At 41.5% G+C, this 20,984-nt stretch overlaps 1 protein-coding gene across 1 annotated transcript in view; it reads left to right on the forward strand.

Annotated features, from left to right (window-relative positions):
• The window catches only part of ENOX1 (ecto-NOX disulfide-thiol exchanger 1), a 365,674-nt gene that overhangs the window by 213,054 nt on the left and 131,636 nt on the right, over nucleotides 1–20,984 (forward strand). The window contains exon 10 of the mRNA XM_007947826.2: nucleotides 20,000–20,107. Coding sequence (XP_007946017.1) covers nucleotides 20,000–20,107 — 108 coding nt within the window. The remainder of the gene's footprint in view (nucleotides 1–19,999; nucleotides 20,108–20,984) is intronic.

Raw genomic sequence — 20,984 nt, forward strand, 5'->3', positions numbered from 1 at the left:
AGTCTCAGCACCAACCTTGGATAAGGAACCATATATCACAGTGATGTTGTTTCCTGTGCCATAATGTTAGGCGCTGGGCTGTCAGCTGATTTCAGCAAAACTTATGATTGAAATTTTCATTACGAGAATGTGGCTACTCTACTAACATTTAATGTTGAAATGCATGCAGTAACTAATCTAAGGTGAAGGGGATTGCTAAGGCTGGAGGAACATTTCATCACAGGGTAGGTTGATATTGAAATTGTGAAGTATAGCTCTAATTTATCTTAGTTTTATCCCTCAAGATCCTTTTTTGTTGTTAGCATTCATGGCCATGCTAACACCATTCTTTTGAAGGGTCTCAGAAATTCAGCTCACTTCTTTAAGGCTTCCTGTGTGTAATGTTTCTGAGGCAGAGAAGACTGGTTTAAGTTGGGAATTTTCTGTGTGCCTTTTGATATCTATGCACATGGGTAGTACTGGTATTTCATTTTACTGGATAGTTCTCAGCCCCAGGTAATAAGGCTATGTGGGTAGTCCTTAAACGATGGCAGTGTTTGTTGAGGTTTTCTGTTGTTGTTATTTTTCCTTAAAGAGAGTCTGTTCAAAGATGGGACAAGTCTGAGATAGTTTGGAGACATAGTAGTGACCACAGGGCCACCCCATGGATGGTGACAGGCTTTCAGGAAAACTACTCTTGTCTGCTGTGGTCTACATCTGTCATCTACCCAGAGCTGGGCCCTGGAGTAGGGAACAGGTAAAACTTGGAGTTCTCTAGGAGGTTCTAGTTACTCTGTTGTTGTTATATGCCGTCAAGTCGGACCCAACTCATAGCAACCCCTCCTTGGGTTTCCGAGGCAGTATCACTACGGAAGTAGATTGACCCATCTTCCTTCGGAGGAGTCGCTGGTGGGTTTGACCTGCCAGCCTTCTGGTTAGCAGCCAATTTCCTTAGGCACTACTCTACCAGACTCTGAGACTCCTAAAATGCAAAGTTTCAGACCAGCCTAAATGTACTAGGATTACTTGGAAATTTTGGGGGAAGGAGCTGACTTCCTCTGCCTCACTATCGATGAATGTACCCATTCCTTTCCAGAGCTTGTTCCAGAGGCATCTAAAGATTCAGAGTGCTGAGTTTAAGTGTTAACCTTTCAACCTTTTCCAGAACCAAACCAGGTGACATCCAATTAACTCTAACTCACAAAAAACACACAGAGTTTCCAGTGGCTGATTTTGGAGAAGTAGATCACCAAGCTTTTTTTCCAAGACAAACTCTGGAAGGATTCAAATCACCAACCTTTTGGTGATTACCTGAGGGGTAAACACCTTGCACCAACCAGGAACTTGTCCCTGCCCCTAAATGTATTATTTTCCCAGTCATAATAAAATGTTGGCCTGTGTTAACAAAGAAAAATTGGGAATATTATAATCATGTAATTAGCTTCACTAAGTTATACAGTTATCAGGAGTTAAGTAGCCTAGGTGATAAGGGCCTCCTGGACCCACACTAGTCAAAGACTTCTGCCCTTTGTGATGTAAACCATCTGTGACTGGTTTAGAGCTCAAATCTTCAGCTATATTTTCTCTCTTCAGTTATCTGCAGAACATGCTAGATCATTCCTACTTTCTCACCTTTGGAATTCAACTAAAAGCTCTCAAGACCCCAACACATGTTCTTAGTCTATAACCATTATGTCAAAAGCTGCTTTCCTACATTTGTAAGGAAGGAGGTCAGTGATGTTGGTGACATCTATTGTTAACAATGCTAGTATGAGTTATGGTTTAGCTCTCTACTGCATAAACTGAGCGAAGTCCAGATCACTTTGCCAAAACCTCCTCCAGAGATGGCCACAGGATTTTGGTCAGAAGATACCCCTCAAAGGTTTTCTAGCTATAAGCTCTGATCAGGACTGGGTCATAGACCATGCAAAGAAAGAACAAGTCTCTGCTGGCCTTTGGGGCACAGTGCAAGACCCAGCTGTTCAATCAAGTTTTTGTTTGATTGAAGTAAATGGGCTGACCCGGCTGGAAAGCATGTTAATATTTTCAGTTTCTAAACTAACAGCTGTACATGTGCCCAGAGACTGAGGTGATGACCACCTTGTATAATTGCAAAAAAAAAAAAAAAATGATAAGAATAAATAAACCCTGGCAAATTGGATTAGGGTTTGCAGTGAAATTGCCAGCAAAGGCAATAGAGAGAATATCACGGATATGTAATCCTGCTTCAGTAAGGTATTTGACACCTTCTCTTGTGAATTGCATGAATGGTGTTAATTCAAGTTGGCTGGCCCTGTGTTTTAAAAATGGGCTGAAGGAAAGCAGCCCAGCATGGCGAGGGTGGGGCTAAACAAGAGACATTCTCTCTGTGTATTAATCCCCCATACTGCCAGCTCCTGTGAGTTAAAAGTAACTTGACCTTGCTGAGTCTTGGTCTCTCCATTTTTGCAAAGAAGATAATGATAGCACTTTCATTTAACTTGGTACCCTTTGCCATTCAAGGAGCTGCAAGTGCTTAATGGCTGTTCTTTAGTCTCACAGTATCCCACTGTGAAGAACTGTTATCTTTATTTAACATGTGAAGAAAGTGAAGAACAGGAAGCTGAGATGACCCTACAAATTACACTATAAAAAATCATCTGAAGAAGAGAAAATAGGTTTTGGAGTCTTCCAAACCACTGTTGCACTAACTTTTCCTGTGTTCAGTATGCAAGAAATGAATTGGTGGATTGCTCTGCAAATTATATATTATTCCTTGTGAGAGAGATGTGAAGGTAGAAACCTTAGGGAAACAGAGCCCAGAGCAGTAAAGTGATTTGTTCAAGGTCACACAGCAAATCAATCAGAGCTAACCAGGCTAACCTTTGAAATGCTGATGTGTGGCTTTTATTTTGCCTTTCAGCCAGACTTTGGATATGTGTCTTCATATGATGTTGCCTTACCCCAGGATAATGTGTGTTATGACTAGTAACTCTAATAGGTTATACAAATGTCAAAAAATATCTTTCTTTCATGCAAACCTTTCCAGGATCATATGCAAGTAAAGGAAATGGTGTCTAAAACCAGGTCGTACGAAACAAGTGCCCCTTGCCTCACCAACAGGCCAATGTCATGATCTCTGCAGAGCTGGGTGGCCCGCCAGTGGTGACCTTGTGTAACTGGGCACTCAGAGTGGATCATTATTTAAACATACACCTCCTCTAAAAGGCAACATTATTTTCAGTAATGATCATGAAAAAAAAAAAGAAGAACAGGAAAAAAAATGCAGACTATGAGATTTTTCTTATACTGACCTTCATATATTCAATATAAGAAAAAAGTACAATAAAAGGAAAAAAAAATTACAGCCACCTACTGAGTCATTTTTATGTACTTAGCAGTTTAAACATTGATCCTTTGGTTACTTAATATAGTATTTTATGTAAATAACTGTCCAGTAAATAACAAACTAAATTTTAATAAAACCCAAACACCTGCAAAAGGCACACTTTGGACAACTACTCACTGTACCACTGAAGTAACATTTTCTTGCTTCCTCCTTTAGTCTTAAGCAAACAACTAACAATTTTAAAAGAAGAATGCATTTAAATTTTAAAAAATACTAAAATTCAGTAAAAATCCTTCGTGTGTGAACTACAATGTGCAGTTCTCAAAGAAATAATACAACTCATGGATCTCACTCTGTTTCCCTGATTTAAATTTTAAATATAAAAACTCTAATTGGTCCCTTGGGATGAATTGAAGTAACTCAAGTTCTAGTCCTTAGTCTTTGCAATAATTGTACTATCAGTGTTTGTTTTGAATCTACTGGATAAATACAGGAATATGGATAGTGCTACAGAGGTTGGAGACACTGATTGTTCCGGAAGCAAGCTCAGATGACATGGAATCAAAACACATGTTGGTAACTAAGCCTTTATGTGAGTGGGTGGGGATTGGGTGACAGGGAAGGATATAAAAGGCAAACTATAACCAGTGAAACCTGTGGGGGCTGGAACTTGATAGGACTACCTTGTTTTTCCAGGTCTCACAACTTTTTTGCCTTTGTCAGGGTGCAATCTGACCACTTTTCTGTCCTCTCTACTAGTGAAAAACATATGAGTTTTCCTTCTCTGACAGGCTTCCACCTTAAACAGGCTTTGGCTTTTGCAGGTTTTACTGTATGCCCAACTTTACCAATTAGCTTCTAGGTAGAATACACTTATTAAAGGTTAAAGTATGAAAACGGGCTAATTGAAGACAAGTAAAAATGGCACACTTCAACGATTATCACACAACCCGGCCGGCCACTGGTTCAAATCCAGGAACAATCCTAAGATTGGCAGACAACATGGCAGGGTGCTGAATAAAGACTTGGCTACATGCAGGGTCCAAGCATGCCAAAAAGCCAGAGACCTTCCTCAACGTTTCTTCTTATATGCTCAGCTGCTCTAGTAGATTTCACCATGGAGTTGATTACCAGTTTCATCATGGGGAATAACTACATCCAGCTGCCTAGGCACCCAAAACCAGGCCCAGCTAAGTAGACACAAAATTTAAATATCACATAGATTAACAAAGGATTCTTAACAGAGAGGAGTATTTTATCATTGATTTTTGTTTAGGATTGCAGTGCATGGTGATGATAAAAAAAGAGAGAGAAAGAGAGACATTTGGTCAGTTGTATCACTGTTTTCAAATTCTGTACAACGTACAAGTTTACATCCTGCACCCAAGGCAGTAGCTCCCACAGCCTGCCCTTAGTCCACCACCTCCTGCAGACCTGGACCCTCAAATCTCCCTTTCAGTGGCTCCCTGTGGTCCCCCAACCTCTCCTGAGGTCCTGCAAATATCACTCCTGCTTCCCTCTGGGATTTTGTGTGGCTCAAAAGATTCCTGGGCTTTCTTTCTCCTCTCCAGCAAGAAAGGCTGGAGTTTCAAATTAACCCAGAAAGCACCTTGGAAGAAAGACCTGGCAGTCTGCTTCCAAAAAACCAGCCATTGAAAACCAGTGGATGTCTCCAAAAAAAATGAAAAGAAAACCAGTGGAGCACAGTTCTACTCTGACACACAGAGGGTCACAGTGAGTCAGCAGTGACTCCATGGCAACTGTTTGTTCATTTGTTTTTGATTCCACAGCAGGGCAAATCCCACTGCCAACTCTGAGAACCTGAAATAAACAGCTCTGCCTCTCTGCTCTCTGGGCTTCCTCACTTTCCCTCACCTAGAGAATACACAAGGAGATCTGGTTACATAGTGGGTATGGTATTTAGCTGTTAATCAGAAGGGTGGCAGCTCACACCTAGCTGGTGCTCTGAAGGAGGAAGATGAGGCAATCTGCTTCCTAAGATTTACAGCCTTGGAAACCCAACGGAGGTCGCCATGAGTAGGAATTGACTCAATGGCAGTGGTACAGAATACACAGTCTGTTCCCTCCCATTACCTACAGCTGAGAGATCATTCTTGAATGTATGCACACCTGTGCATGTGGGGACACTTTCAGAGAAAGGAATCCAGGCCAGGCCATGGTGACCTGGAAGGCTGATGGGTACTCATGTCCCAGGCACCACCTTGTATACCCAAGCCCTTGAAAACACTAATTCCTGCTTTCTCAACTGGCCTCCTTAGCTGTCCCAGGCTCCCAGGGTACTGATCTGACAACCCCAGCATCACGGCCTTGATCTCTCAGTGGAGGAGAACAGTGGGGGCTGCCCCTTGGGTGATAGCTTCTGACTGCCATTAGGACGGTAACAGCAGGGTCAGTAAATGGGGCCATGCTCCAGGAGTCTCTGAGTTGTAAATGAAGCCTGATCCCATCACAAGTAAGAGATTGCCTTTCTGCCTAGCAATGAGAATGGCATTTAAAATTCAATATCAGAAAAGATATTGACGAGATTAAGGGCCTGGAGGAATTGATTTATGAGGAAAGACCCAAGGAATTAAATATGTATAGCCTGGTGTAATAGGATATTAGGCTCCAGCACAATTTCATTTCTGTGATCCAGTGTTCCTGTTATCAGTCATCTGAATGGAAGAGTTCTCTCCGAGAGATGTTTCTCCCATAGGGGTCACCGTGTAGGAGGCAGGGAGGGAGGCTCCAGGATTGATACACTGGGCAACAGGCTTGGTTCCCCTCGTACCTGAGTGTAAATTAAAGTGCAGTTTCATCCCCAGGTGGAAGCAGATGACATTTTAAAGTAGAACAGATCTTGAGTAGTCTTACCACCCCATGTGACGAGTAAATGTAAGCTAGTTCAATTCCATCCCTACCCCCCAAACCAAGGAATTAAGTGAAGGTTGTAGATACTGGGAAGTAAATGATCACCCTTCCCCTGAGCCAAGTTTCTCTCCTTTGTTGGAAATACTGTTAGATGTGTTTGTTTTCAGCAAAGCCTAACCCTCAAGTTATGAGACTGTTTACTAATATTTTTTTTCTGGTAGCAAATAGATATGTAACAAAGTGTTTATCATTTCAACAGTCTTCACATGTATAAAATTCACTGCCATCGAGTCAATTTGGCTCATAGCAACTCCTCCTTGGGTTTCCGAGGCGGTATCTCTATGGAAGTAGATTGGCCAACCTTCCTTCCGAGGAATGGCTGGTGGGTTTGAACTGCCAGCCTTCTGGTTAGCAGTTAAATGCCTTAGGCAGTATGTCAGCAGAGCTCCCTTCACATGTATAGGTCAGTGCATATATGCTCATTGCATTGTTTAACCATCACCATTAACCATTGCTGAGTTTTTCCATCACCCTCAACAGCATCCCCTAAGCATTATATCTTCCTTCTCCTCACTCCTGACCACCCCTGGTAACCACTAATAAACTTTGACCTCTTTTACTCTCACTAACTGCTAACCAGAAGGCTGGTGGTTCAAACCCACCAGGCACTCCTCAGAAGGAAGATTGGACAATCTGCTTCCGTATAGATATAACCTTAGAAACCCACGGAGGGTCGCTATGAGTTAGAAATAATTCGATGGCAGGAGTTTGGAGTTTTGGGGAGTTCTAGATATTTTGTATAAGTGGGATCATACAGTATTTGTCCTTTGTGACTGACTGACTTAGCATGATATTTTCAAAAAAGATCCACCCATTTGTGACATATCAGAATGTCATTTCTCTATGTGATTGAGTAATATTCCGTTGTGTGTATGAATCATATTTAGTTTATCCATTCATCTGTTGATGGGCATTTAGGCACTTTCCACCTTTTGGATATGCACTTGAGTTTTTACATCTCCAGTGTTCCCTAACAATCAGAGTTTGGCTCAGGATTCACCTGTCACAAGGAAAGCAGGCCCAGGTAGATGGCAGCAGCAAGACCTGAGGCCTGATTGGTTCTGAAGTCAGTGAGAACCATAAAAGGATAAAGGATGAAAGGTCTGGAGAGTCCTGAAGAGAAAAGATGAAGCAATAAACTGAGTATTCAGATAGCAGGATCTTACCAAGGGAGAGGGACTCAGGGGTACATCCTGCACCCCAGGGCCTCTAGAAGGACAAGGTAATGAGGGTCTGGAAGAGTTGGCCACAGGTAATATTCAGATGCCAGGCTAGAATATTCAGAGAAATCAGGTTGGAGTCAAGGTCCACAGACAAACTCGAGCAGGATATCACTTGCCATGTAAACCAGATACTGAAATAACTCAACTTCTGGTATTGGTCCATACAGGCACATCATACTCACCATGGCCTTAGGTGAAAAATTCTCCTTGAAAAGTCCCTGGACCTCCTACCCTGAAGTGATATTCTGGCCTTAAAGGCTTGTCTCACTGAGTAGGTCATCTGATTTGTAGCGAAGTTTTAGAGGTAGAATATTTTTTGAAACTGAATCACAAGAGCAAATATATTTTAAACTGATGATATTCCATGAAATCAAATATTTCCAATGTTTTAAGAAGGAATATTCAGTAGTTCATTTCAGCTGTTGGAACAAATACTGATTCTAAATGGATTTCCTGAGCCCATTCTCCTAACCCCTAAATGGATTGCCCTATTTGGGAATCTTGGATTCTCATGAAGAATTCATTGGTTATAACCATTATTAGAGTATTGTGTGCTGACCAAAATTAATTATCATGAATATAGTGGCATTGTAGTGCCTGTTTCCATAAAGATTACAGCCTTGGAAACCCTACAGGGCAGTTCTGCTCTGTCACTATGAGTTGGAATCAACTTGATGACAGTGGATTTGGTTGTGGAGTGGCCTAACATCTTGAAGATAGGGTTCTTTATGTCAATTTCCTCTTTATCCTCCACATTATCCAGCCCAGCACTGTGCACATCATAGAAACCCAGCATTGCTTGAGGGTGTGAATGAATGAATGGAAAGTAACAGAACTGAATATAGAACCAAGCACTGGAGAAATCCTGGAGAAAGGTTGTTGTTATTGTTAGATGCTGTTGAGTCATCTCCAACTCACAGCGACCCTATGCACAGCTGAACGAAACACCACCAGGTCCCATGACAGCTCCATGAGCCCATTGCAGCAGACACTGTGCAATACATCTTGTTGAGGGCCTTCCCCTCTTTCATCAACCCCCACCTTACCAAGCATGACATCCTTCTCCAGGGAATAGTCCCTTATGACAACATGACCAAAATAGGTGAGACGAAGTCTGGCCATTCTTGCTTCTAATGAGCATCCAGCTGTACTTCCTCCAGGACAGATCTGTTACTTCTTTTAGCAGTTCATGGTACTTTCAGCATTCTTCACCAGCACCACAACTCAAAAGCATCAACTCTTCTTCAGTCTTGTTTATTTATGGTCCAGCTCTCACATGTATATGAGGCAATTGAAAATATCATGGTTTGTGTGAGGCACACCTTAGTCCTCAAGGAGACATCTTTGCTCTTCAACACTTGAAAGAGGTTCTTTGCAGCCAATTTGCCCTGTGCTCCACGTCGTCTGATTTCCTGACCACTGCTTCCATTGGGGTCGATTGTACAACCAAGTAATGTGAAGTCTTTGACAACTTCAATCTTTTCTCCATTCATTGTGATGCTGCTTATTGGTCCAGTTTTGAGGAATTTAGTTTTCTTTATATTGAAATGTAATCCGTACTGCAGACTGTATTCTTCGACCTTCATCAGTAAGTGCTTCAAGTCATCCTCACGTTCAGCAAGCAAAGTTGTGTCATCACCCTATCACAGATTGTTAATGATTCTTCCTCCAATCCTGATGCCACATTCTTTTTCATATAGTCCAGCTTCTTGGATTATTTGCTCAGCATATAGATTGAATAAATATGGTGAAAGGATACAACCCTGACACACTCCCTTCTTGATTTTAAACCATGCAGTGTCCCCTCCTCTTGTTCTGTTTGAACAACAGCCTCCTGGTGTATGTACAGATTCCTCATGAGTACAATTAAATGTTCTGGAATTCCCATTCTTCCCACTGTTAGCCATAATTTGTTCTGATCCACACAATCAAATGCTTTGGTATAGTCACTAAAACACAAGTAAACATCTTTCTGGTATTCTTTGCTTTCAGCCAAGATCCATCTGACATCAACAATGATATCCCTCATTCCATGTCCTCTTCTGAATCCAGCTTGCTTTTCTGGAAGTTCTCTGTCAGTATACTGCTGCAACCATTTTTTAATTATCTTCAGTAAGATTTTAGTTGCATGCAATATTAATGATATTGTTTGGTAAGTGCCACATTCTGTGGGATCACCTTTCTTTGGAATGGGTACAAATATGGAACTCTTCCAGTCAGTTGTCCTAGCAGCTGTCTTCCAAATCTCTTGGCATAGATGAGTGAGTACCTCCAGTGGGGCATCCACTTGTTGAAACAGCTCAAAAGGGAATTCTGTCAATCCCCAGAGCCTTATTCTTCACCACTTCCTTCAATGCAGCTTTGACTTCTTCCTTCAGTACCATTGGTTCTTGATCATATGCCACTACCTGAAATGGGTGAAGATTGACCAGTTCTTTTTGGTACAGTGACTCTGTGTATTCTTTCCATCTCCTTCTGATTTTTCCAGCATTATTCAATATTTTGCCCATGTTGTTGTTGTTGTTTTTGCCCATAGAATCTTTAAATATTGCAACTGAGGCTTAAGTTTTATCCTCAGTTCTTTTAGCTTGAGAAATGCTGAGCATGTTCTTTCTTCCCTTTTGGTTTTCTAACTCCAGGTCTTTGCACATTTCATTATAATAATTGGTTTTGTCTGTTTGAGCTGCTCTTTGAAATCTTCTGTTCAACTCTTTTATCTTGTCATTTATTTCATTTGTTTTGCCTACTCCCCACTCAAGGGCAAGTTTCATAGTCTCTTCTGACATCCATTTTGGTCTTTTCTTCCTTTCTCATCTTTTTAATGACCTCTTGCTTTCTTCATACATGATGTTCTTGATGTCATCCCACAATTCTGGTTTTTGGTCATTGGTATTCAATGCATCAAATCTGTTCTTTAGATGGTCTCTAAATTCAGGAGGGATATATTCAAGGTCATGTTTTGGCTCTCATGGACTTGTTTTAATTGTTTTCAACTTCAGCTTGAACTTGGATATGAACAGTTGATGGTCTGTTCCACAATTAGCTCCTGGCCTTGTTTTGGCTGAAGATATAAGCTTTTCCACTGCCTCTTGCCACAGATGTAGTCAGTCTGATTCCTGTGTACTCCATCTGTCAAAGTCCACATATATAGCCCCTATTTGTGTTGTTGAAAAAAGGTATTTGCAATGAATAAGTCGTTGGTCTTGCAAAACTCTGTCTTGTAATGACCAGCATTATGTCTGTCGCCAAGGGCAAACTTTCCAACTTCTGCTGATTCTTCTTTGTTTCCAACTTTTGCATTCCAGTCACCAGTGATAATTAGCACATCGTAATTGCATATTTGGTCAGTTTCAGACTGCAGAAGTTGATAAAAAATCTTCAATTTCCTCTTTGGCTTTGGTGGTTGGTGTGTAAATTTGAATAATAATAGTATTAACTGGTTTTCCTTGTAAACTAAAACCAAACTCACTGCCATTGAGTCAGATCCAACTCATAGCGACACCCCCTTTGGTTTCTGAGGCAGTATCACTATGGAAGTAGATTGCCCAACCTTCCTTTTGAGGAGTGGCTAGTGGGTTTAGGCGTATGAATATTATCCTATCATTGACAGCATTGTACTTCAGGACAGATCTTGAAACATCCTTTGTGATGATGGATGCCATGCCATTCCTCTTCAAATTGTCATTCCCAGCATAGTAGAGCCTATGGTTGTCTGATTCAAAATGGCCAAAACCAGTCCATTTCAGCTCACTAATGCCTAGACTATCAATCTTTATGTGTTCCATTTCACTTTTGACAACTTCCACTTTCTCTAGATTCATATTTCCTACCTTCCATGCTCTGATTATTAATGGAAATTTGCAGCTGTTTCTCCTCAATTTGAGTCATGCCACGTCAGCAAATGGAGGTCCCAAGAGCTTTACTCTATCCATGTCATTATTGTTGGTTCTACTCTGATGATGCGGCTCTTTACCAGTAGTATTCTGAATGCCTTCTGAGCTAAGGGGCTCATCTTCCTGCACTGTATCAGACAGTGTTCCAGGGCTATTCATAAAGTTGCCTAATATTGTATCAGGCAGTATTTCTCTGCTATTCATAAGATTTTCCCTGGCCAATTCTTTGAGAAGTGCATGATCTCTCCCTTCTTCCTAGTCTATCTCAGTCTGTAAGCTGTGTTGAAACCTGTGTACCATGTGCAACTATGCTGATGTTTGAAACACTGGTGACACAGCCTCCAGCCTTATAGCAACACATAAGCCACCACAGTAGGACAAACTGACAGACAATTTGTCTCCCTTAGATGTTCAAAACCTATCCACCCTCCCCTTATGTGGATCCCGTGGCTCTTCCCCCCTTTCTGCCTCTTTTTGTGGGTCCTGTCTCCCTCCCCTTACCTGGCTCCCATGGCTCTGTCTCATCCCTGGCTCTTCTCCATACTTAGTGGGCACACTTACTGAAGCTGGCAAGTCCCAAGTTCTTGGATCAAAGGTCAAACTGGAGGCTTTTCCTGACTCACACAGCTGCAGGGGCTGATGAGCTCAAGGTTGGTAGGCAGTATACTGGCTGTTGACTCCAATGAATGAGGAATCCAAGATCTCCAGGATCACTTACAGACAGTTGTAGGATACTGATCCACAAAAGAGTAGAAAAAGGAGGATGGGAGAAAAGAGAAAATGTGTGTGTGTGTGTGTGTGTGTATCTATCCAACATATGGCATGAATTCATGTGACCAGCCAGCAGCCTAAATTTAGGTGGTGTCACCACCACCACCACTGATGACACAGAATTATTATTCTATTTAGGAATTCTCTTTGTTTTGTGCCAACCAGATGCCCATCAGCCCTACCAGAGGTTTCCGAGTTATCACAGTTCTGAGAATGTCAGCTACTAAGATGCTGCTGGTGCATTTCATATCAGGTCTGGTGGTGCAGTGGTTAAACATTTGGCTGCTAACCAGAAGATTGGTGGTTCGAACCCCACAGCTGCTCCATGGGAGAAAGATGTAGCAGCCTTCCATAAAGATTTCAGCCTTGGAAACCCTAAGAGGCAGTTCTGTGCTGTCCTATAACATCACTATGAGTCAGAATTGATTTGATGGCAATGGGTTTGGTTTTGGTTTTACACTGTAATGTGTGACTTTTCATGAAACTGAGTTTATATAATCTGTTAGCTATAGAAACACTTCACCTTGGTCACAAAATTACAAAATTTAAAGGGAAAAAAAAGACATGGAAGGGGTTACATTGTTAAAGAAAAGATAAATCCACCACAGCACTCATAAAACTATACATAAAAGCATGTCTCTAATAGCTAGCTCGTAAGTGAAAATCTTGAGTGCCTAGGTAGAAGTTGTGGCCATGAGGATCTTAGGTTTGGCAGGTCCTAATTTCTATTTCAGATTGACAACACAGTGTGGTTTCTGGGTGGAAACCATGTTTGAGGCAGGAAAATTGAGTTGTGCAAGAGGTAGGTCTCTCCCAGGCAGTTTGGATACATGACTTAACCTCTGTGTGCCTATGATTTTCCCATCTGTAAAAATGGAAATGTGACCTCACTTATTCTAGGGCTCCAAATAACATTTGTAATGCTCTTTGAATTTGTCAGAGAGAAAGACCTATTAAACGCCAAAGTCTGCATCCCCAAAGAGCACTACAAATGATCCTATTAAATCAGTAGCCTGGAAATATCAAGATGTGTCAGGTACGGCATTTATTTACCTGCCTGGTGTCCACCAGAGTATTTCCACTAGATTGGCATATGGATAATTGTCTAATTGGAACACAGTCAATTGTAACCACCAAGAAATGTAATAGTGCATCTGTTTAATGCCATACTCTCAAATGTTAAATTAAAATTATGCTGTAGCCAGCCGATCCAACCAAGAGACTCTTCTGATTAAGCCTCAGCTGCCTGTGAACTTCTGTAATTGAGGCACTTTGGTACTTAAAAATTCAAACTAGAAAGAATATTATACGGTCTCATAAATTTCATGCGAAAAAGGACCGGAAAGCTTGCTTAAATTATCTAGTTGTGGTGTAGCTCATTGTTTTTATAGGGCATCTAGTCAAATGAAGAATAGCAGTTTTGAATCCATAAATATTACATTTGTGATTTTACGCTTTATAACCATAACAAAACACTACTTTTATAGAATGCAGAAAGCAATCTAGGGTTCTTGATTTTTCTCTCTCTCTCTAGTGATGATTTTGTTCTTTTCTCAGTAGGACATAGGAAAGAAATCACACAATTATAAATTCATTGATTGGCTTGCTGTGATCTTTTAAGAAATATCCCCATTAGATTAAGGAGTATATCTGAGTTGGGTCCGACTTGATGGCACATAACAACAACAACATCTTAAACTTGCAGAGTGATGAGTCAAAATGTCTTAAGGGAAACTGTTCTTTTCCTTTGAAAGTTGTATATGTTCATATGCCTAGAACAATAACTTGCCCAGTGATAGACTCTCAGATCTTTTTTTTTTGTTTCCCCTTGAGCAAGATTTAATCATATAGATGTGGAGTAACCAGTAGGCATTCATTCATCCTGTGCCTACAGTGTGTTAGAGATAACCTAATAATTGACTCTACCTAAGGCATTTGACTGCTAACCAGAAGGCTGGTGGTTCAAACCCAGCAGCCACTCCTTGGAAGGAAGACCTCTACTTCCATAGAGATACCGCCTCAGAAACCCAAGGAGAGGTCACTATGAGCTGGGATCAACTCGACAGCTGTGAGTTTGTTTGTTTGTTTGTCGACTGGGGAGATAGATGTAAAATGTAATATACTAAATCAAGTGCTTTGGGAGCATAGAAGATAGAAGATACCTTTGCTTGGGGGATTAGGAGATATCTTCATTGTGGATGTACCCAACTCTGTATAGCAGTGCAGGTCCTGTGCTGAACAAGGGCACTGGGCCAGAGGAGTGAGTAGGAATGGAATCAAGCACATACTCTACTCTGCAACCATGTATCCCAGTGTGGGGATATGTCTGACAAGAGGATAGGGCTCTTTCCTATTTTCACAGAGACATCATCTGGGTTGACGTTGACCCAGAACCAACATTTAAGTTGGGGTTGAAAGAATGAGTAGGAATCTTCCAGGCAGATTTCTGGATAGTGAACTTGGCATCCAGTCATGAAAGAACTTGCCATATCTGGGCAAAGATGAGTAGTTCAGTGTTTGGATTTTAAACAGTAGGGGCTGGGGAGCCAATAGAATGTTTTCAGCATGGGAGTCTTTAATACTTAGGTGGTCAACTCTGTCAGGAGTGTGGGTAAGTATGGGCTAAATAGCGGGGAAACAGGCAACATTCCCAAGAGAGAAGAGGGTGGCTGTAGTTCTGACAAAGAGGATGGAGAGAAGGTGGGAGTGGGGGAAGAGAGCTTGTGAGCATAATGAAAGGGCAAAGACTGACCTCAAGGTTTCATGTCTGGATATCAGGTGAACAGTAGATATCAAGCAGGAGAACGGGACTTGGTTTGGGTGAGTGGGATTGATAATGAACACAGTTTGAAAACAGCGAGTTCAGGGTCTAGTGAGTGGAAGGAGCAAGGTGAGGCTGTGAAATCAGTACATAAGATGTGTAGTTGATGCCATGGATATGATGAGGACCATTAGAGAGAACATGTAGTGAAGAGACGAGAATGAAACTGGAGCACTGGTTGGCAATTAGAAAAGTGTGGGTGACTTTAGAGAGCAGTTTGAGTGTAGTACTGGGAGTGGAAGTCACATGGCAGTAGTCACATGGCAGTGGACTGAGGGTTAATTAAGCATTCAAGGACACAGTGGCTTTTATCACCAATTATTTTTTTTTGTTTGCACATTAGAATTACCTGTGAAGGTTTTGGAAAGCGTATTGGTGCCCAGGTCCCATCCCTAAATATTCTGAGTTAATTAATCTTGTGTAGGGCCCAGGAATCAGTATTTTTTAAAAGCTCCCCCAATTAATACTTATCGGCAGCCAGAATTAAGGACCACTGCTCTTGACTATTCTTTCAAGAAGTGAGGATAAACCCCAGTAGCTAGCAAGAATATGATGTGATGGTTAAAATCACAGATAAAAAGAGAAGTACAAAACTGTTAAAAGATTAATATGGATGTGGGGCACAACAGCACTTGTACACCACTGCTGGGTGGGTAACTTGGCCCAGCCATTCTGTAGAGCAAATTTGGGAAATTAACTCTTAGGCACTAACCCTGGAGTCCCACCACTGAATATGCATTCCCGGGAAATCCTCCACCATGTCCATTAGGAACATGCACTACCATGATCCATGACAGCCTGGATGGGGCAGGAAGAATTATAGATAATCCAGGTGGCCTGCACTTGGAGAGTGGATTAGGGAAAATTAGGTAGACACATCCCATAGAGTATTATGCAGGCATCAAAAGCAATAGATTAGATACAGATGAATCAACATGAATGGGTCTTAAAAATATAATGCTTAGTAAAAATAGAAAACAATAAGAAATAGGACACAATTTCATTTACATAAAAATATACAGCAACAATAGATATTTTGGAAAAAACACACTCAAATAAACAATATACTAACCCATTAAAATGATTGCCTATTCATGAGAAGAGAAAAGAGTGGAATATGGGGATGAGAGAGAAGAGATTTTATTTGAAAAGTGATTCAAGGAACAATGAGATAGGGTGGAATCTTAAATGGGAAGTAAGGTCAGGGGAAGGTTGTGTGTGTGTTTTAATAGAATGAACAAGAGTTGTAAATGTGTAGACGAAATGGAAGTCTTCAATGGAGTCTTCTCCTTTCCATTTATTTATTCAAAGTGTTGGTAATAACCGCCAGGTTTTCAGTTAGCAGCCAAATGCTTAACGGTGGCATCACAAGGTCTTCATTTTTTTTTTTTCCTCATTCCTAAAACAGTGCATAGTCCTTACAGATATACCAGAAAACTGACAAGCAAAACTAACAGACATCCATAAGCCCACTCCCTCAGAGGTACTATCTAGTTCCGTTATTAGAAACTGTTGCAAAATTAAATATTAAATTAAACATACTCTGTTGTAACCTGAAGCTTTTTTTTGCACTGAACATTGAGGATGTATTGTGACCTTCTTATATATCCAAAGACATTTCTGCAACTGCATCCTGAATGGCTCCATAGTGTTCCATTCATTCTACAGATGCTCCAACTCAGCCACCCCACTTCTGTTGGGCATCACGTTTCTAATTTTTGCTACCTGCTGCTTTGCAGTGAGCAAAAATGGCACTTACTTTTTTTTTTTTTTTTTAATTGTGATTTGGGTGAAAGTTTATAGAGCAAATTCACTTTCCATACGGCAGCTCACATACACTTTGTCTCGTGACATTGACTACACTTTACCACAATGCAACAGCTGCCCCTCCACCTTCCTCCCCATAGTTACCTCTTCCCTGTGTCCTTCCCTCCATGCACTTCTGCTCCCTGAGCTGTCTTCCTGTGCATACACAGCCCTTCTAGTCCCCGATGATTGTTTTCTCCAAGGAGTGTATCTACTTAATGTAAATGTTCAGCTCATATGCCTATCTTTTGTTTGGCTAGAAGCCACAGGAGTGGGTTCAATTTCAGACCTGAAGGGCAGCTAGGGGCCATAGTCTCAGTGATTCCATCAGTCTCTATCAGACTATCAGACCAGCAAACCTGGTCCCTTTTTTTTTTTTTTTCCAAATGATACTTTTGAAGGCAATTTTATATCCTTCATTTGGCTCATTTTAAAAAGAGATTTAAAGATTGGATTTGAAATATTCTAATGAATTAAAAATTAATTCTGCATCACCTGTGGCTGGGCTCCAGATCCCCTGGGACTGTTCCAAGCCAGACATGAGTAGAGAATGAAGGAGCAGGGTCATTCCCCATTATTTGCACAAAGGCATTCTAGCAACTTGTCATTGTGCTAAAGCATAAGAAGGGGTCCCTGGTTTCTGTACTTTTAATCAATTGATGCACAATTAAATCACAACAACTATTACTGGAGCCAGCATGGGATGTGTGGATTACCTCACCTGTGGTTATGGTATGGCAGGTGGTGAAACAGGAGGCACCAAATTTTTAGAAAATTCTAAGAAATACTCTGTTTATGCCAGGGAGACTAAGTAGGTCCTTAGCTTTATACCCAGGACCAGATTTGCACATTGCTATAATGCTCAACGTGTTTTAGCAGAACTTCCAGACTAAGAAAGACCAGGAGGAAAGGCCTGGTGATCTACTTTTGAAAAATCAGCTAATGAAAACTTTCTGGATCACAATGGTCTGATCCCATTGTGCATGGGATCTCTATGAGTCAGCGGTCAACTCAACCATAAATAAGAACAGCAACAACCAGACTAGGAACTGAATAAGCAACCTGAAAAGGAAAGGACAGTATGATTTTCTGAGTACTTCCTATGTTACGCTACCTTCACCCCCACATTCCCTGAAATTAGTAGTTTTGAATATTTAACTTAATCCTTCCAGATGGTAGGTTTATGTCTGTTGTGTGCCTTTGAGTTTATTCCAGCTCATAGTGACCCTATAGGACAGAGTAGAACTCCCCTATAGGGATTTCCAAGGCTGCAATCTTTATAGAAACAGACTACCAGGTTTTTTCTCCTACGGAGGCTCTGCTGGGTTCAAACCACCAACCTTTCAGTTTGCAGCTGAGTAACCATTGCACCACCAGGGCTCCTTATTGGTAGGTTTAAGCAACAGCAATCCAGTTCCAGTGTTTATTCAGAGCGTGGTGGTTAAGAATTGGCCAGGCAGCTCTGCAGCCAGCATGTCAAGGTCCCTAAGAGGCAGCCTTGATGTTGGAAACAGCTACCTTCATGGCAGGAATGCATGAACATTCTCACCTCATTGTTGTTGTTGTTGTTGTTTGCCGTCGAGTCGGCCCCGACTCATAGCGACCCCTCCTTGGGTTTCCGAGGCAGTATCACTACGGAAGTAGGATTGCCCAACCTTCCTTCCGAGGAGTGGCTGGTGGGTTTGAACCGCCAGCCTTCTGGTGAGCAGTCAAGTGCCTTAGGCACTATGCTACCAGAGCATTTTCTATGTACAGTAGCAGAAAAAATGCACTTCTGTTTCTGCAAACCCATCCTTTGTTGTCAAGAAGATTTGAATAAACATTGCTGTTCCCAGGACCCATTTGGAAGCTCTCGAATGTATTCTCTAGCCTGTGTATACATTAACATATAACTGTATTCCAAATGAATTAGTGCCAGGCAGCTCCGGGCTTTTGGCAGACAAGGTAAGCCTCCATATGAGTTACAGTTGATAGGGCAAGAGAAGCTCAAGCCTTACAAAAATCCCTTCAGTAGCCCTGCTTAGAAATAGCAGTGTAGGCCATAGCTTAGTGTTTTGACAGCTTATATCAGCAGTTTTCTCAGCTGATATATTGATTGCAGTTTGGACTTCAGTCCTGCTGATCTAATAAAACATCACCGTCATAACAGAGAAAGTAAAAGGAGCGTCTGCGGTCCCAGCCACTCGGTGAAGGAGCTTCACAGAGCTACCATAAAATTCCTTCACTGTGGTATGGAAAATGAAGTAATCTGGACAAGTTGACTAATTATGTAAGGGTTTCTTCTTGTTATTATTTAATTCCTTCACCTGCCTACATGTTGTTTATTAACATGACTCTATGTTTTAACAAATATGCATTTGTTCAAAGGAATATACTGGTGTCTTCACAAATGTGGTAACAAACTTGCATCAGTATCCCAAACAGCCTCACAGCATGTCATAAACTGCAATACTCATGACGCTGCTCAACAAACCGGTTGCTGTTGAGTCGATTCCCAAGATGAGGCAGCTGTTATGTAATGTATTTTGAACCCCAGAGTTTGCAGCTTATTAACTGTGTCAGCATGACATTACCTGACCTCCCCAAGCTTCATTTTCCTCTTTTGTAGCATAGACAGCGACGCCTGCTTCCAAAGCTCATAATACTGTAATGTGCTAAAACACATGAAAATCTTCCCTATTGCCATCAAGTCACTTCCAACTCATGGCGACCCCATATGTCACAAGTAGAACTGCTCCATAGGCTGTTCGTGGCTGTAGTCTTTCCAGAAGCAGGTTGCCAGGCCTGTCTTCCATGGCACTGCTGGGTGGGTTCAAACAACCAGCCTTTTGGTTAGTAGTCAAGCATAAACTGCACTACCCAGGGACCCCATTATAATGCTAAATGGAGAAGGAAAAACACACACACAAAGATTTTGCAGCTGAAGCCTGGACTAAACTTTACCAAACCAAACCCATTGCCATCTAGTCAATTCTAATTCATAGTGACCTCTCCTTGGGTTTCCGAGGTGGTAAACCTTTACAGAAGTAGATTGCCCAGTCTGCCATCCACAGAGTGACTGGTGGGTGTGAACCGCCAACCTTCTGGTTAGCAGTGAAATGCCTTAGACACTGTGCCACCAGAGCTCCTTGAACTAAACTTTAAAACATATAAAACTCTTCTCATAATTCTGACTGGATAATTTGGACATTTTACAGTCAGCCAGCCTCTGATCCTACTCATCCTAAATCTCCTTTGATTTTCACAGCAATTGCTGACCATCCAGGAGGAACTGAACAACAAAAAGTCAGAATTGGAACAAGCAAAAGAAGAGCAGTCCCATACACAGGCATTAATTAAAGTTCTCCAGGAACAAGTAAGTGGCTGAAACTGCTCCAATTCCTGAGTAAATCCAAATGCCCTGAAGCACACCTCCCCCAGGCTTCACGTGTGCAGACATGACTGAAGATAACCTGCAGCATAATTAGCCTGAACCCTGTCAGAACTCCTCGCAATGTTGGTGTGGAGAATTGATAGTCTGCTTCCCGCCATCTCCATGTTCACTCCTGCACCTATTTAGACTGTCCCAGGCTTACAGCAATGTGCAAACATTTCTTCCAGAAGACAAATGAATTTTGATAAAGTTTTTGAATGTTAGCAATGTAGATATATTTCAAAGTAAACACCTGGCTTCCTCTTAAGCCTAATAGTGAGGAAAATGAGTTTAGCATAGCCCCTGCTACTCCTGCAGACATATGAATAAGAAGGACTGATTCATGATGACATTAAAAAAATATCTTCCCTGTGCATCAGGCACTTATCTAACCGTGGTGAGCAACAAACCTTTTATATGAAGTTTGTAAATCTGGTCGTTTCATTCTGGCTTTCTTTGATACTAAAGTGTGGCCTGACATTGATAAGTGGGTTTGAAGGCATTGTCTTTCAGTGGGGTAAGATGGATCACTTGGCAGCAGAGTGAAATCTAAGGCCTGCATCAATATGGCAGGAAATAGGAGGCCCTGTGAACTTGCCTGACTCTGGCCTCTGCTTGCAGCCAATGGCATGTAATAAATGGGGAAAAAGTCACAAACAATAACCCAGCCATTTTGGGGTACTCATATTTTAGGTTGTTTTAATTTTTTCTTTTTTTTTTTTACTCATGCACAGTAAACCAAAAACCAAACTCACTGCCGTCCAGTCGATTTCAACTCATAACAACCCTTCCTTGGGTTTCTGAGGCAGTATCTCTGCAG

The sequence above is a fragment of the Orycteropus afer genome, unplaced genomic scaffold, assembly GCF_000298275.1.
Source record: "Orycteropus afer afer isolate SDZICR_OR568_19922 unplaced genomic scaffold, OryAfe1.0 scaffold00194, whole genome shotgun sequence".
In the NCBI taxonomy this organism is placed as follows: Eukaryota; Metazoa; Chordata; class Mammalia; order Tubulidentata; family Orycteropodidae; genus Orycteropus; species Orycteropus afer.